At 38.6% G+C, this 18,173-nt stretch overlaps 1 protein-coding gene across 5 annotated transcripts in view; it reads left to right on the forward strand.

Annotated features, from left to right (window-relative positions):
- LOC135220561 (serine/threonine-protein kinase TNNI3K-like) overlaps positions 1-18,173 on the forward strand; it is a 211,609-nt gene that overhangs the window by 108,471 nt on the left and 84,965 nt on the right. For all 5 annotated transcript variants that reach the window (XM_064257781.1, XM_064257780.1, XM_064257783.1 and 2 more), the window contains 2 exons: positions 9,838-9,970; positions 15,449-15,593. In XM_064257781.1, the coding sequence (XP_064113851.1) occupies positions 9,838-9,970; positions 15,449-15,593 (278 nt within the window). The remainder of the gene's footprint in view (positions 1-9,837; positions 9,971-15,448; positions 15,594-18,173) is intronic.

The raw sequence follows: 18,173 nt of genomic DNA on the forward strand, positions 1-18,173 counted from the left end.
CTTTCGTAGACTGGAAAGAACGAATAGGAGATTGTGGATGTACTTATACATATAAAAAAGAGAGTAATAGTAGTGCAAAAGATAAGAGGCAATTTGAAAAGCTATTAGATATGCTACTAGAATACAACATTCAACAAATAAATCACCTGCCAACAAGAAGGAAAATACTTTAGACCTAGTATTTGTGAACGAGATGAATTATGTTAAAGAAATAATAGTTTATAATGCGAGTATTTCAGACCATAATGTCATAGAATTAACAGTCCATTCCAATGCAAGTGAAAACAGAGATAAGCAAGAAATGAAAAAGTGGGAAGTATGGAAAATACAACTTCTACAGTAAAAATATAAAATGGTCAGAAATAAATGAAGAATTAAACAAAGATTGGGATAACATTTTCGTAAGTGATGACATAAGGGTAAATACGGAGATATTATATAAAATATTAGAGAAAATAGTGGATAAATATATACCGAAGAAGAAAAGTAAACATCAGTCATGCATACCAAGAGACAGAAGGATCTTGTTCCAGAAAATCAGAAAGTGAAAAAAAGGTCTTGCAAAAGAAAAAAATGCATGGAAAGTTATAGAACTAAAAAGTAAGATAGAAAATGCAGAACAAAAGATTATACAATCAAAAGAAAATGAAAAAAGGGACTTGGAAGAAAAGACCCTATTAAATATCAAGCAAAACCCCAAACTATTATACTCACATGCGAAGAAGATGAATAAAAGAAGAATAGAAATAGGCCCTCTAAGAATTGAAGGGAGATTAACGAATGAAAAAAAGGAAATTTGCAACATATTGGCAGAACGATATAAGAGAGAATTCACCCCTAGAATAGATAATGCAGATAATGATATAGAAGTAAGGGATGAAACTAGTAAATATTTAGCTGACATAGATATTAATGAAGCTGATATTGTGCTGGCTATTAATGAAATTAAAAATGGAGCTGCTGCAGGGCCTGATGGAGTGCCTGCTATTTTGTTAAAGAAAGTAGTTCATTCTATCGCAAAGCCACTTGCAATATTATTAAGACAAAGTGTAGATACAGGCAAGATTTATGATGAGCACAAATTAGCATATATTACCCCTACTTTCAAAAGTGGATCAAGACTAGAGGCAAGTAATTATAGGCCTGTGAGTCTAACATCACATATTATGAAAGTGTATGAAAGGGTAATGAAGAAAAATATTATGAAACATTTAATAAAAAATAATTTGTTTAATAAAGGACAACATGGTTTCGTACCCAGAAAAAGTACACAAACCCAACTGTTAGTCCACCGTGAGAACATATTCAAAAATATGAAAAGCGGAAATGAAACAGATGTGGTTTATCTAGACTTTGCAAAAGCTTTTGACAAAGTAGACCATAATATATTAGCGAAGAAAATTAGAAAACGCAATATCGTGGATAAAGTAGGAAGATGGTTAAAAGAATTTTTACACAACAGAAAACAGATAGTTATTGCAAACGACGAGAAATCGGATGAAGCCAAGGTAATATCCAGTGTGCCACAAGGTACGGTGTTAGCTGCAATACTGTTTGTTATTATGATTGAAGACACAGACAGTAATGTTAAGGATTTGGTAGTGAGTAGTTTCGCAGATGACACAAGAATAAGTAGAGAAATTACTTGTGATGAAGATAGGAACGCTCTACAAAGAGACCTTAACAAAGTATATGATTGGGCAGAGGTAAATAGGATGGTATTTAACTCTGATAAATTTGAATCAATAAATTATGGAGACAGAGAAAGAAAGCTATATGCATATAGGGGACCTAATAATGAGACAATCACAAATAAGGAAGCAGTTAAAGACCTGGGTGTGATGATGAATAGGAACATGTTATGCAATGATCAAATAGCAATTCTGTTGGCAAAATGTAAAGCAAAAATGGGAATGTTGTTACGGCACTTCAAAACAAGAAAAGCTGAACATATGATTATGCTTTATAAAACATATGTTTGTAGTCCACTTGAATATGAATATTGCAATATGATATGGTACCCACACTATCAAAAGGATATTGCACAAATAGAGAGTGTACAAAGGTCCTTTACAGCTAGAATAGAAGAAGTTAAAGACCTTGACTACTGGGAAAGACTACAATCCTTAAAATTATATAGTCTAGAAAGGAGAAGAGAATGTTACATGATAATTCAGGCATGGAAACAGATAGAAGGAATAGCAGAAAACATCATGGAACTAAAAATATCAGAAAGAGCAAGCAGAGGTAGATTAATAGTGCCCAAAACTATACCAGGAAAAATAAGGAAAGCACACAGGACATTAATCCACTACGCACCAGCATCGATAATGCAGCGTCTATTCAATGCGTTGCCAGCTCATCTGAGGAATATATCAGGAGTGAGCGTAGATGTGTTTAAGAATAAGCTCGACAAATATCTAAACTGCATCCCAGACCATCCAAGATTGGAAGATGCAAAATATACTGGAAGATGTACTAGCAACTCTCTGGTAGACATTAGAGGTGCCTCACAATGAGGGACCTGGGGCAACCCGAACGAACTGTAAGGTCTGTAAGGTAAGGTAAGGTCTCTCTCTCTCTCTCTCTCTCTCTCTCTCTCTCTCTCTCTCTCTCTCTCTCTCTCTCATATATTTGAGCTTTCAAGATAGGCAGTTATAAGCATTTTTAAAGGGGGTTCTAAGTATTCGCAGGTTTTAACAACTCGTGTGGTGTGGCATGCATTCCCCCCAAATACGGGGGGTCCACTGTATTCATGGTTTTTATCCCAGAAATATTAAGTGCCTCAGTGGCGTGGTTGGTATGGTGTTGGCATCCCACCTCGGTGGTCGCTGATTCGATTCTCAGCCATTCCATTGAGGAGTGAGAGATGTGTATTTCTGGTGTTGGAAGTTCACTCTCGACGTGGTTCGGAAGTCACATAAAGCTGTTGGTCCCGTTGCTGAATAACCACTGGTTCCATGCAACGTAAAAGCACCATACAAGCAATCACAAATTACTGTATTTTCATATCATTCTTGTGACTAAATGCACTTTTTGTGATAAAACTTGAAATACTCAGGTGAGCATCATTAGAGGAGTTGTAAGTATTCGGGGATTTTAGCTATTCGCAGTGGGGTGTGTTACCCATCTGCCGAGAATACCAAGGCTCTACTGTACTTCTGCTCCACATCAAGCTTCCAAGACTTCTCGCGGGGTGTTTGGTACCCATCTCTTTTCTTCACAGCTGTATGTCTCCTCATGGATGTGTTCATGACAGTGAGTGTGTTTCTTCACTTTCCGTAGGCGGGCGTGGCTCATCCTTGCATGTACGTGCTGATGATTTTGGAGGTACTCCCTCTTCATCTGTTCCTGTTCCAGTTTGCCAGTGTAAGGACGATAAGGTGCAGATTAAAAGGTCGAAGGTTGCAGAGACAGATGTGGTCCAAGCTGCGTCTAAGGATTCTTCATTCGACAAGACTAAGGTAGACGGTTAGGAGTGGGAGGCTTCCCTGGCCTGCTGGCTTGTTCCTCGTTCTCCTGGAAGCTCTCTTTGGTGTTGTTGCTTGTCTCAGAACTACTCGATTGCTGTCTCACAGACGCGTACTCAACTCGTCACACAACCACTTACATGAGTCCTCCCGTGAACATGTACTATTTTGCCTGACGTACGTGTACATGATCATTTTGGCAATGGTGTACGTGGTTCTTCACGCTAGCCTGTATGCCGTTCAAGCCAGGACCATGCACAAATGTCGTTGTGTGATGACGTTCGGGAACCAGATTGCTAGACTTCCTAGGGAAGCCTCATCAGTGTTGTTGCAAAAGGAAAACGATGCTGCCAAGCCTTCTTCTTCACGTCGTCGGTCGCCATTGCCGGAGAAGGAGGAGGGAGATACTCAAGAATTTATGTCTTCCTTTGTGAAAGTTCTCATTAATGAGTTCAAAAATCTTGAGTGTAGGATGCAGGCTCAGTCTTCTGTCACCCCTATGGGTAAATGGGCCTTGCTGGGTGCCAGCTGGGACTCTAGGTCTTCTTTTGAACTTCCCCTATCAGGTCACGCTCAGTCCATTTTGCAAACTGTGAACGCTTTGGTGTCGGACCGAGATGGCGCTTTGCATTCCAAGGGATTATCCAAGTTTCTTCCTCCTCCTCTCATGCGACGTAGTAAGTAGTACTCAACTAATGTAGTTCATTTGATACCTTGTCACATTAACCTGGATGTGATCTGTCTTAAGCCTAGTCTAACCCTAGAGCAGCTTAGGTCAGAAGGTCCTTCCTTGTCATCACAAGAGGCCTAAGCTATGGAGACTACGGCAGCTTCCACCTTCCAGACGGTCTCATGGCTTGATTTGTGGTCCACCGCGATAGCCAATGCTTCGGATAGGTCTGAAGCAGGTTTAGTGAGTTCTTCCTCACTCACTAGACTGTTACAGTCTGATGCTAAGGCAATTTCTTACCTGGCTCACCTTAGTGAGTCTTTGTCGGCTTTCAGGAATGGGGATCTCCTGGATTTGCAGTTTAGGCTGCTGCTGCACTGTCACTTTCTAGTTTCAGGTTTAAAACTACTCAGTTTGCTAGGTGTTTTATTGTGTTTACAACTAAATTGTGGAATAGTTAATCTAGTGCAGTTGTGGAATCTGATTTCTTACGTGTTTAATTGGGGAGCAAATTTATTCCCGCTTTATTCTGATGTCTCCTGAATTCAGGTGTATCAGTCATACATATTTTCTTCCCCACGTATTTATTATTTATCACTTTCTACATTAACTTGTCCGTTTGTAGGGTAATTTGCTATTGGAGCCTTCTTGGATCTTTTGACTGTCCATAAGGCATTTCAGCTGAGGATTTAAAGAAAGACAAGGAAAAAGTGTGCTAGTGTCACCACATATTCCTGCTTCATGCCATTATTTATGTAGTATGAACTTATCTGACTTTGTTTCATTGTATGTTACCCTGACCTTCATGCCTTCATTTAATGAATTTAGATTTAAGGTTTTGGATGAACCATCAAGTTTATCCACTGTCAGAAATTGTCCTCTGCTACTCACCTTGTCAAAAGCTTTCACGTAGTCTGCCAACACACCAATACAAAGTGAAGTAAACCCGGTGTAACCAGAATCAAGGTTTTATTCAGTAAACAATTCCACTACAGTAGTACACTGCAAATAAAAAAAACACGTTGTTGAACACAGACATAAACATAAATAAACACTTGAGTTAACTAAGAAGGTACATAAATCACACTCCTTATGAAAGACAGTATAACCAAGAATATACACAAAGCATATAACATACAAAGGGGCATCATAAGTAACATATACAAAGAATCAAGCATTGTACCATAATCTGGCGAGTCTACAGCTGTAATACGAGACACGTCAGCAAGGTACCACAAAAGTAAACAAAAGCTATAGAGCACTAATATGAAACAGGTTTATTTTTACCACATTCTTCCCTTCTCAGTTAAGTTCACTTGGAGTAATCCTGAAGGTACTTTGGAGGTTGCCTCACTCTCTCTGACCTTCGAAGTGGAGGAGGTGAGGCTACCTGTTGAGGGACTGTACGGGATTCCTGAAGAGTGTCTTGCTGAGAAGCAATATCCACATGGGAGAGACCGCGAGCAATCTCCTGAGGAGCATTTGCAACTGACAATTCCTCAGGAACCTCGGACTGAGATACAGGAACCCCAGCATCTGTACTTTCACGGTTGTCACTAGCCATAGGAGCAAGATGTCTTAATGAAACCGTAGTCACCCTACCATCTGGAAGCTTCACATGAGCATACTCGGGGTTCGCCTCTACGATTTCAACCTCATCCACTAAGGGGTCGTTCTTGCTGTATCTTACATGGCGTCTCAGGAGAGCAGGCCCTCCTTGGATGAGCCAAGTAGGCAACGATTGGCCGGTGGTGGACCTTCTACTATGCATGAAAAGGCGCTCATGAGGAGTACAGTTCGTGGAGGTGCACAACAACGAGCGTATACAATGGAGAGCATCTGGGAGAACAGTTTCCCACTGAGACACATCAAGGTTCCTTGTCTTAAGGGCTAATGTCAGAGTTTTCCATATAATTCCGTTATATTTTTCAGCTTGACCATTCCCTTTAGGGTTATAAGGTGTAGTGCGACTGGTAGCAACACCTTTCTTCATCAGGAAATCTTTCAGCTCTTCAGACATAAAACATGCACCCCTGTCAGTGTGGATGTACGCTGGCATGCCAAACAAAGCAAAAGTTGCACCAAACAACTGATGACAGTTCTAGTGGTCATATCTGCACAAGGGAAAACAAACGGGAACCTTGAAAATTCATCCACAACAGTGAGGAGGTATTTGTTTCTAGATTGAGAGGGAACTGGGCCTTTGAAATCTAAGTTCAACCTCTCGAAAGGTTGGGTTGCTTTGATCAGTTGTCCCGAGGATTTGATGAATCGAGGTTTGAGCTCTAAACACACTTGGCAAGAGGTGGTAATTTTCCTCACTTCTTCTACCGAGTAAGGTAGATTCCGCCCCCGGACAAAATGCATCATGCGAGATATCCCAGGGTGACATAGGATTTCATGAAGTTCTCGGAGTTTATCAGAAGTAGTGGCACCACAGATGCGGGAGAGAGCATCAGCTGGTATGTTTTCTGTTCCTGGACGGTATACTATATCATAGTGAAAACATGAGAGTTCAACTCGCCACCTCGCTATTTTGTCATTCTTTATTTTACTGTTTGATTTAGAGTCAAACATAAACTTTACACTACGTTGGTCAGTGATGAGCTTGAAGTGGTGTCCAATTAAGTAGTGTCTCCACTTCCTCAAGGCCTCCACTATGGCATAAGCTTCCTTTTCCACTGAGGAATGTCCTTGTTCACTGCGAGTGAGAGTGCGGGAAAAGAAAGCCACTGGGCGATCATTCTGTGTCAGAGTAGCTGCTATCGCATGATCAGAGGCGTCTGTTTCCACAGTGAAAAGAGAAGAGGGATCAATGGCCGTTACCACCGCACTAGCAATGTCTTTCTTCAAGTTCCCGAGAGCTAGCAGTGCTTCAGTGGACAAAGGAAAACCATTGGCTTGTGTGAGAGGGCGGATTTTCTCTGAAAATTTAGGTATCCATCTTGAGTAATGTGCAAGCAATCCCATGGTCATGCGAAGAGAAGCTGCATCTTTAGGGGGTGAAAGATTCCACAGTGGTTGCAAGCGTTCCGGATCGGGTTTGATTTCCCCATCCGTTACTGAATACCCAAGTAATTTAATGGATCTGACTTTGAAGTCACACTTGTTGTGGTTTAGAGTGAGATTGTACTCCTCAGCCACCTTCAAAAACCTCCGTAAATTCTGGTCATGCTCCTCCTCTGTCTCACCACACACAGTAACATTGTCAACATAAGCAAAAGTACCACTTACTTTTTCTTTCTTAAGGATTTCGTCAAGCACACGTTGAAAAGCTGCTACTCCATTTTTCACTCCAAATGGAATGCGACTGAACTCATAAAGTTTGCCCCCAGCTTCAAATGCAGTGTACGGTCTCTCTTCTTCTCTTATTGCAACCTGATGGTAAGCACTTTTCAGATCTAAGGTACTGAACACCTTGTACCGTGCAATGTTGTTCACCATCTCGTCGATATTTGGCAGGGGGTAGGCATCAAGCTCAGTGAACCTGTTTATGGTACGAGAGTAATCTATAACCATCCTCCTTTTCTGATTCTCCCCTGATGTCACCAGCACTTGAGCCCTCCAAGGAGAATTACTAGGCCTTATTATTCCTTCCGACATCATACGCTCAGTCTCGGCTTCAATGAACTTCTTGTCACTCAAGGAGTATAATCTTGACTTATTAGCCACCGGTTTACAATCTGGTGTCAGATTCTTGAAAAGGAAAGGAGGGGTCACCTTAACAACACCTAGTGAACATATCTTCAAGGGAGGTTTTTCTCCTCCAAAATCCATTTCCAGACCAGAATGTTTCCTCAGGAAGTCATGCCCTAGTATCACATCACTACATAAGCTTTGTAACACCTTGAGTTCAACACCGTGATAAGTCTCTCCTTGCAACTCCAAGTCCACGGTGCACAGACCTAAGATGTTTGAGGACAGGGATTCATCAGCCATAGAGACTTTTCCATGCTCTGGAGACATAGTTAGTTTGTTTAGGTCCACTACATCATGACGCACAAAGCTGTCTGAACTCCCAGTATCAATAAGGGCACTGACCGAGCTACCATTAAGCTTGAGAGGTGTTATGGATTTTTCAGACATTAGGGGAGGCCCCCACTATTGAAGCTAGCATTGCTGCGGAATGTTTTGGGCTAGAAGAACCACTCACCTGTTTCACAGAGCGGCACACCCTAGCATAATGCCCTTGCTTCTTACATTTCAAACACACTGTGTCTTTAGCAGGACACTGAGTCCGGGGATGCCGGTTGTTCCCACAAAAAAAACATCGAACACCAGAAGTAGCAGCAGAAACAGACTCACTGTTATTTTCAGCACTAGATGATTCCTCCTCTCGACTCACTGCTGACACAGCAGCATTGACAGGTTCTGCTGAAGAGTAGGAGGCTGAATGCTTCTGGGCCATTTCCAGAGTGCGGGCCTGTTCATAAGCAGTATTTAGGTTCAGTGTCCTATTCTCCAACAGACGCTGGCGTATTGCACACGAGACCAAACCATTAATGAAGGCATCCCGAACATAACTGTCACACGCTTCCTCCGCAGTTACACTTTTGAATTGGCATTCCTTAGCAAGTAGCTTCAGTGCCTGCAGGAACTGATCCAGGGACTCACCTGAGTTTTGCCTGCGAGTGGCAAGTAAATGTCTGGCAAATATTTCATTCTTTGGTTTCACGTACAAAGATGTCAGAACCTCTTCAGCCTTCTCATAAGTCTCACACTCAGAAATAAAGTCATACACACTAGGAGCCACATAGTTAGTGAGAAGAACCAGTTTGTCAAGCGTAGGGGTAGTCAGCTGCACTGCTTGAACGAAGTTTGTAAATGTCCTCAGCCAATGTGTCCACTCCTTGGCGGCCTGGGCAGAGTCAGGGTCCACCTCGAACCGGGGAGGGCGTAGAAGCCGTTCCATGGTGATTGAATTGCTTTACTGAATAAATTGAAGTAAACCCGGTGTAACCAGAATCAAGGTTTTATTCAGTAAACAATTCCACTACAGTAGTACACTGCAAATAAAAAAAACACGTTGTTGAACACAGACATAAACATAAATAAACACTTGAGTTAACTAAGAAGGTACATAAATCACACTCCTTATGAAAGACAGTATAACCAAGAATATACACAAAGCATATAACATACAAAGGGGCATCATAAGTAACATATACAAAGAATCAAGCATTGTACCATAATCTGGCGAGTCTACAGCTGTAATACGAGACACGTCAGCAAGGTACCACAAAAGTAAACAAAAGCTATAGAGCACTAATATGAAACAGGTTTATTTTTACCACACAAAGCATGGGGTAAAGGGCTTTCACAGCATGTTCTTTGGCTTCGAAATTGTCTACTGTAGAATGCATAGGGCAAATAGCACATTGATTGAAATAGTATATGTTTTCCAGTTAATGGTAGTCATGTTAATTAATGGGATAAGATTTTCCTCTAAATTTTAAGTGATTTTTATTTGGATAAGTGTAAGTTTTTTATAAACTAGGAGCACATTCATGTAAACCTCTGATTAGGTCTGTCAGGGTAGCTTCATGTAACCTAACTATATCATTGTCATTGCTATACTTGTCTGGAAAAGTAACATAATGCTTCCTTAATAAAATGACTAATTGTACTTTTAAGAAAAATGCCTAACCAAAATTAGGAAGTGTCAAGTTTTTATTTTTTTTTATTTTCACTTTTTAGGTTGTGGAGTATTTGTTGTCACGGGGTGTAGATGTGAATATTTCAGGGTCTGTAGGTGACAGACCTCTTCATTTAGCAGCTACCTGGGGTTATTACAGAATAACACAGATGCTGCTTAAAAAAGGAGCTAGAGGTATGTTCTCTTAATGGTATTCCAGTGTGTATGGTATATTACATTATTATTATTAAAATGTTGGTGATGATAGAGAACAAGCCGTAAATGTCATTAACTTGCAAAGCAAACTCTTTCCACGGAATAGAACACTTGTTTGAGAATGTAATAGATAGGAATCAAAAGTAGATTACAGTATAAATAAACACAAATAAATATTCAATATTTATTCCCTTTACATAAGAAGTTGCAATGAATTCATCCCCATACACCCAAAAGCCAGAAGAAAGCGAGTAGCTCTGCCACTCAAGGAGGTTGGTGCATACACAAATGGTTCCCCCAAGTCCAAAAGAAAACCTTGTCCCCTCTTGTGTAACAGCTTGGAAAGAAGTATGATACTAGGAGAAGAGCAGTCATTAGGAAGTAATGGGTTCAGTAAGGAAAATTAATTGTACTTTATAAAAATTCAATTTTTTGGTAGCATTGTTGTTGTTCGTCCTCCAAGGAGCTACACTCTCATGGTACCCCAAGGGCTTCATAAGACAGACCAACCAATCTCAAAGAATCCTCGTGTAGTTGGCCTCAGTCAGAATAGTGCTGGTTGGCACAATGATAAAACAGTAAGGACATTTTTTTGGGGGGGTGTTGGAGAATAGGCTATCTCAAGTCCACAGCAGCTGCCTCGGTATCCCCTTCAACCTACTTGCACAGGTGTGACAACAGCATATACATTGGCTAACTTCCTCAATACACTCTGTCGCAGCATTCATGTAACCCCTAGTGTTTGCCTTGAAAAATTTGTTCTTAACAGCAGATTTAAAGCTAAGTACTGCAGTACATAATTTTAAGACCCAGTGAAAATTTTAGTTCCTTAAAATTTTAATGGGTAGGCTTTTATTCGTTAAAATTGGGAGCCAATAAGTTTCCTGCAAGGTGAGGATTTAGAATTACATTGGTAGTTTGTGTTGTAATTATCTTGCTGTCTTTTCTTGTCTAACAAAGCAATCGTTAGCATTAATTCTTGAAACTCCTTTATCAGTGATTTTTTTTATTTTGATAAATAATTTGAGGGTACTGAATGGGTAAATCAACCTCATTCTTACAAAACATAGCCTTGATAGTAGTTCCCATTTGTGCTTGGCTTACGAGCCTTGGTGTTTACTAAAGTACTTTTTCATAATGGTGAGTGTTGTCAAGCAAATTGAAATCTTAGAGATACTGATTTTATATAAATTTGGTATGATAATTCCAATAATTGATAAATTTAAGTATATACCAGGTAACATAATAATTGGTGCTTGGGATAGACCAAGTAATTAAAGTTAAAAAATGTATAGAAATACATTGTATGGGTATCCATTTGGTTTTGTCTTATTTGAGTTTAGAAGTATTTATGAGTGAATTAAAATTCTTGAAGGTAATTTTATTGTAGTAATTGTGAATTCATATTTTGGTACACAATTACTAGTTTGTGAATTTGACCTATTGACCATGTCGCTGGACATGTGTGAAATATGCCACATGCTCCTGGCAGCAAGTTTAAATGATAAGAGACCTAATTTTAAATTGTCTCCATAATGCATAGATTTCAGTAGGAGTGTGGAAGGAAGAGACTACATCGTTCTGCCATAAATCTGGCAATGTTTCAATTTTCTCTCTTGAGTTCTAGGTTTGGGCCAATATTCAAAAAGCAGTGGATCCTAAGAACTCCCACTTCAATTCCTCCAATGGAGACAAGTCTTTTCTATGAAGAGATGTCACTAATACTTGGCATGAAGTGGATATACCCACTGAAATTTCCCTTTTGAATCCAGAAGAGCTGGGAAACAGTCTTCTGCTTTACATGAGAGAGAGACCTCAGATAAGAATCTGGGCTCTCCTGTGTAGCAGTCAGATATTGAAGGGGGTCCTGATAGGCCACCCAATCCCATCTGAAGTGTTTGTACCTTCTAGAAAGGGTAGTGATTTATCCAGGACTATACTGCTGGGCAGTGGTGAAATGGTTGTCTGGGCTCTGTCAGTTTATGCAGCCTTCCTTGATAGGAAAATTTTGCTTGCTGTCTTTTCAGAATTCTTGGAGGAAATCATGAACAGTATCAAGTACGTATGACCTTGCTACTGAGCACCAGCTTATGAGAGACACTATTCAAGGTTCACAAGTGGAATTCAGGTCTGTCTTGGATAAAGAATTGTGTGTGATATGTAAAATCTTATCATCCATTAAACTAGAAGGTAGAGAGGCAGAGATTGGTTCTCTCACCAAAAGAACTTGGGTCATGGCGAGAGGGTGATAAGAACCCAAGCCCAAAAAGAAATTGAAGCAGTTGTCTAGGTCCCTGTAGAAATCAGAATGGGTATTAAGAGACACACTACTCACACCCAGTCTTCTGTTTGGTAACAATAATATGACCAGGTTGGACTAAAAACCTCAAATCAAAATGTAGTATGGGTAGCAATAACTACCCCTGAGAATGATGCTGATAACCCTTGGCGAGATGCCTCAGTGTGCATCCTTTCACCAGATATAAAATATCCCATTAATAAAAGGCAAACTACAATTGACATTGAACACACTGAATTTCTGGACAGAGCAGCTTTTCATTATACTAAATAGTGCTTGATCTCTCTTTCAATAGAAATTCAAGAACTGCTGAAGGAGACATTTATCCTGCTTATTAATACAGCAATGAAAGCATAGAAGGAGCCTTTCTCCAGTTTAATGTAAAATATAAATATATCACAACAACAATTTTAGAATACGAATACCCTCTCCAAGAGGCATTAGCCCTCCGTCCCTTCATTTTTGAAACAATCATTCATGTGAAGACAGAATTTCAGAGTTTTGTTGTGACTGGGAAATGAGAGTTAATGGCAGAAATAAAGCCATTTGGTACTGCCATCCAAGTGTCTGGTAGTTCAACAAAAGGAGGGGCAATACAGGCAGTTCCCAGGTTACGACGGGGGTTCCGTTCTTGAGACGCGTTGTAAGCTGAAAATCGCCGTAAGCCGGAACATTGTCAAAAATCCTAAGAAAACCTTACTTTTAATGCTTTGAGTGCATTAAAAACTATATAAAATGCATTCTTATTTTATTTTTCATCAAAAAAACCTTCAAATATTGATTATTTTGCAATTTTGGAGTCATATTTTCTTCTGCCAGATCAGAGTTGTAGGCGCTGTAACCCTGGAACATGTATCGTAAACCGGGAAATAATTTCTGATAAATATAATTGAAAGTGTTGTAACCTCGGAACGTCGTAAGCCGAAACTGGCGTAAGCTGGGTACTGCCTGTATTTGCCAGAGCTAAAGCTCCAATTGGGTATGGCCACACAGCAATTTGGGACCCTTATGATAAAAACCTTGGCTGAGTTTTAGGCTAGGCCCTATCTCGTCAATATTATAACTTGTACTACTATGCAGGAAGTTGCTGTTAAAGAGCTTCCAGATCATTGTTTGCTGCAGTAGACAAAACACTTATGCAGACCCCATGGGGAGCACTCTGTCGCCTTAAGGCTTGAAAGGAAGCATTGATGGGCTCCATCACTTTGCTCCCGAATGTGTCCTCCCTTGTATTACATTCTTCCCCCTTCTGTCGGGACCTTTTTGAAGAGTGTTGTTGCACAACTTTCACTGAACAAGACCGATATCAAAATTGCTCAATATGTGCTCTTTTTGGAAAAGGGGAATCTGGGAAACAATAGCCTTGAGAGTTTCCTCTTCCTAAGTCTAAGAAAGCTCAGTATGAATCGGAGTTGTAAAAGCTTCCAGTCATTACTGAAGGATCTCTCCAACAACAGAAGGAAGGACAACAATAGCATCATTATACATTTTGTAGTGGGCAAAACTGCTCTTACCAGGGAAAAGGAAAATAAATACCAACATTGCATATTAAAAGATAGGCAAAAAGTGGAGCTCAGTAGGACTTGCATCAATGGGGTCATCATCTACAGCATCACTTGCAGTGGAAGTCCTCCTCTTGGAGGGCCAGTATAATATTCAATGGTCTAGGGTAGAGATGGTCTCACCCTCCCTTTCCTCTAAAGGAGTTTCTTTCAAAAACCAGACCCCTCTTAAAAGGTGCCCATGGAGAAAGACATGTTTATTTGTCATCACTCTTCAGTATTCTCAAGAAGTATTCCTTCAATTATCCAGATTAATAGAGCCAGGGGCCCACTGGATAGTGTCAAAATCTGATAATGGAAAACAAAAAAAATCTAGGGGTATTCAAGGGCAGCTCTGTACCCCTCCTCACCTAACCTTGTCAATATCACTTAACGTAAAGACTCAGTATATTTATAAACAACAACCATCACACTTTAAGAAATTTTATCCAAAAGTTAATTATCAACTTTTTTCCCATATTGTAACAAAACAGGATGCATAAATACTGTACACTGAAAAAAATGCAACCCCTTCTTATACTCTCATAAATTACACAGTTTAGTAGGCAAGTACTGTGTATGTTTTACCTTGTGTATGTGTGTCTGTTTATATGTACATATATACATCATGTTAAGGTGAACGTACATACTAACTATGCATGTCCTTGCCTTTCTCTTTCTCTGTCAAGATTTCTTTTTGAATAAGGTGCTTTGAAATTTACATTAAAACAGACTGAACATGTTTAAGGTTTTTCATATTGTATTTGTGTATATTACATATTTTGTAGGGACAGTCATTCAGAATAAAAGCATTATAAATTAATGCTATAATGAAACATGGCAAGAAGAACTAAAAGCACTATAGGTACAGCAGAAAGCATGTTACTAGAGAACAAGCAACCAGTATGGATATCATAGACAAAAACACAATAAGAAGTTTGGAAACTATCAGTACTCTGTAACAAAAATTGACATTATCTTCAGATCCTGGAAATTTGTCAGGATCATCATTATAAAAACCTAAAAACTCATTATCACTAATGCTAGTATGTATCATGTTATTCAGATATTGCAGGGATAACTAGAGTTTTGGGTGTGCAATAATTAATGGCAGTGATTGCAAGTGAGGCCTACAACAACAATGATCACTTTCAGTGTTACTCATCCCATCCCTATCATTCTAATTTCAGCCATATTTGGAAAACTAAAAAAAGGCTTTCTTATACGAAAATATTTTTTTAAATTTATGTGGCAGGTATGACATAAACAGACAGTAACAAGTATACAGGCTTGGAAATGGTCAGTTTAATATTTTAGAATTAGATGCTGAACAAAGATAATGATATTTAGATAAGTACTATTACAATTTCATGGAGTTTGCTTAGGTGCAAGTATTATACTATTATCTAGTGCATCTGGGTAAATGTTAGCCTTTGCACATATTACTTGGGTGATATTTTTACTGCCTTTTTTTTTTTAAAGGGGGTCATATGTGCCATCAAATATGGCAGATAAAATTAGTATGTTTTTGCCATTAGTATAAGACTTTTTTTTATTTATGCATAATGATACGGATGGAACATGAATTTTTAATTTTTTTTTCTTTTCTTAAAACAGTAAGGGTTCAAGATGAAGAGGGTAATACTGCGCTTCACTGTTGTGTTCGGAATGGTCACTTGAACATCCTCAACTTGCTACTGCAACCCCAGTTCCGCAATGATGTCTATATCATGAACGTATATTTAGACACACCATTGCATGTGTGGGTATTTATTACTTTACAAGTCTTGTGATTGACAATAATATTTTTATGGTAACTGCTTATGTACAGTCTGAAATATAGGATTTACTCTTTAATGGTTTACTACAGATTAAAACCAAAATTCAGATGGAAAATTTCAGTTTTTCATATATACAACAAGCGCAAATACAGGCTGTAACTTGTTGAAAATTGTTGTGCCACACTGCACCACACCATACGGCATATGACTTATCTGCTTCGCTTCCCTTACCTATGCTAGCCAGTTCCTCTACAATTCATTCAGTTTTTGTCTAGCATTCTTGCTGTTCATGTTTGTTCCTGAGGTTTTTCAGTTTTTTACAGGAGGAAGCTCTTATTTGTTATAATAATGACTCAAAGGCATAAGAGTTCTGAAATGGAAATGTTGGTGTTGTGAAGCCACTGAAAACAATTGCATGTTGTTAGAAAATACAAATTGCTGATATGATCAAAATGGAAAAAAGTACTTTGTGGAGGTTGCCAAACTGGTGGCTAGGACTAGTCATCAATTTGTGAATGAAGCACTAAAAAATAAGAAAAGACTTCATGCTGCCTTTGCTGTTGCACATAGATTGCAAAAGTAATGCCAAGTGGGCATTATAGTATTTAATGAAGGTGGAAAAGATAAAATTTTTGGGTGCTAGGCATGAATCACGAAATGTGAATTGATGCTAACACAGGGCAAAAGGCCTTGAACCTGTATGAGGACTTTTGATAAACAGAGAACTGGCGGGGACAGCAAACCATTTACGTACACTAAGCAAGGAATTGTTGCTTAACTTGGAGACATATGAGCTAAATTAGGAGTAATTGGTAACTTTTTTGTAATGGAAAAACAGTTGGACAGAGGACATTCACCTCGCACCTCCCGCTACGCTTCAGGTGTTTATTGATAAACGACTGATTTCTTTTTGTTTTGACCCCATTTTTCCCCATAATGAGCATTCCAAAGCAAAAGGAAGAGATATTGTCACTACTTGTTGCAGAGAATTATGGTGACTATGAGACCTAGAGTAGCACCTCAGAATCCTCTAACATGTAGACTGAATACATAATAGTGATATTTATCTGATTCTGAAGCAAACCATAATTTAGATTTGAGCATTGCGCACTAAGTTACTGGACAGTAACCAACAAGGATGTTGTGGCTAGATCAATAAGTAAGCTAGTATAGTCAAATATAAAGGGCAGACAGTTTCAAGTGGAAATATGTAAGATTATTTAGACAAAATGTTCCTTAATACTAATTAATTCTAAAATTGCTACCATTACCAAACAATAGGATTTTGATCTCTTTTCAACACAAGGTTACCAAAATCAGACCCAGTACCTTTAGACATAAATATACATATACGTACATAAAATACAATGTCTTATTTTCTTGGAAAATAGGGATTCCCAAGAAAAATATACTACTATCATATCACTCAAGCACTCATCAAATTTCTACTACTACTTAATCTACTAAGAGATGTACATACTATAATATTGCCCTTTACAACATTAGAGACTGTAATCCAATAAAAATGAAACATGCTTATCAATCAATAGCAATAATATGTGTAGTCTACTGTAACGAAGTATATCACTATGGATTATCTGGTCCCTTTACAATAGTAACATTTTATATTACTTTTCCCTTCATCCTAAGGGCTCCACTTAATTATATCATACATATAGTATATATATATATACAGTGGTCCCCCCGTATTCGCGGGGGATGCGTACCAGACCCCCCCGTGAATAGTTAGAACCCGCTAATGTTTGGAACCCCTATAAAAATGCTAAAAACAGCCTATTTTGTTAGTTAAAACTCAAGAAAAACCCACTAAAAATTTTCATACATGTTTTTTTTTAATAGTTTTATCACAAAAAGTGTATTTTATGATGAAATTCATCAAAAAAACCAGGAATTTTTGGATATTTACCATAGAAAAATACCGCGAATGCGCGAATTTTCCGCTAATAATGCAGGGAAACGTTCCCGAGAGAAATCCGCGAATGTGTGAGTCTGCGAATCTGGAGAACGCGAATACGGGGGGTCCGCTGTATGTATGTATATCTATCTCTACCAAAAAATCCCCTCACAATATTTACACTTCTTTTTGTCTTGTTATAAATTGACACAGCAATTTTCTTAGCTGTTATTGTGCACTAGGCACTTCTTCAAATTACGTATAGAGTCAACTTTAAATCCATAGTGGGAAAACATGAACATATATATGAAGATGGAGAAGTTTCATACCTATAACAAAAAAAGAAAAAATAAACAAATTAAAAAACAATCAACTTAACAAAATAAATATTTTTTCAGTAAAGAAAATAATTTACTTTTAAAAGTAAATTTATAGTAATTAAATTCATAATAAAGTTTTAAAAATAAATACTAGATTTTTAACACACAAACCATTGCTTTGCTAAAATCCACACTACTACAATGAGAGGAGTCTCTTTACTTTTTGTTCACCCAAAGGTGCAAAACTTATTGTTCAGGATAAGGGAAACCCTGTGGAGTTTATTTTAGATGTATTTTAATGACAAAGTCATGGAGCATATTGTAAC

This window comes from Macrobrachium nipponense, chromosome 2 (assembly GCF_015104395.2).
Source record: "Macrobrachium nipponense isolate FS-2020 chromosome 2, ASM1510439v2, whole genome shotgun sequence".
NCBI classification, from domain to species: Eukaryota; Metazoa; Arthropoda; class Malacostraca; order Decapoda; family Palaemonidae; genus Macrobrachium; species Macrobrachium nipponense.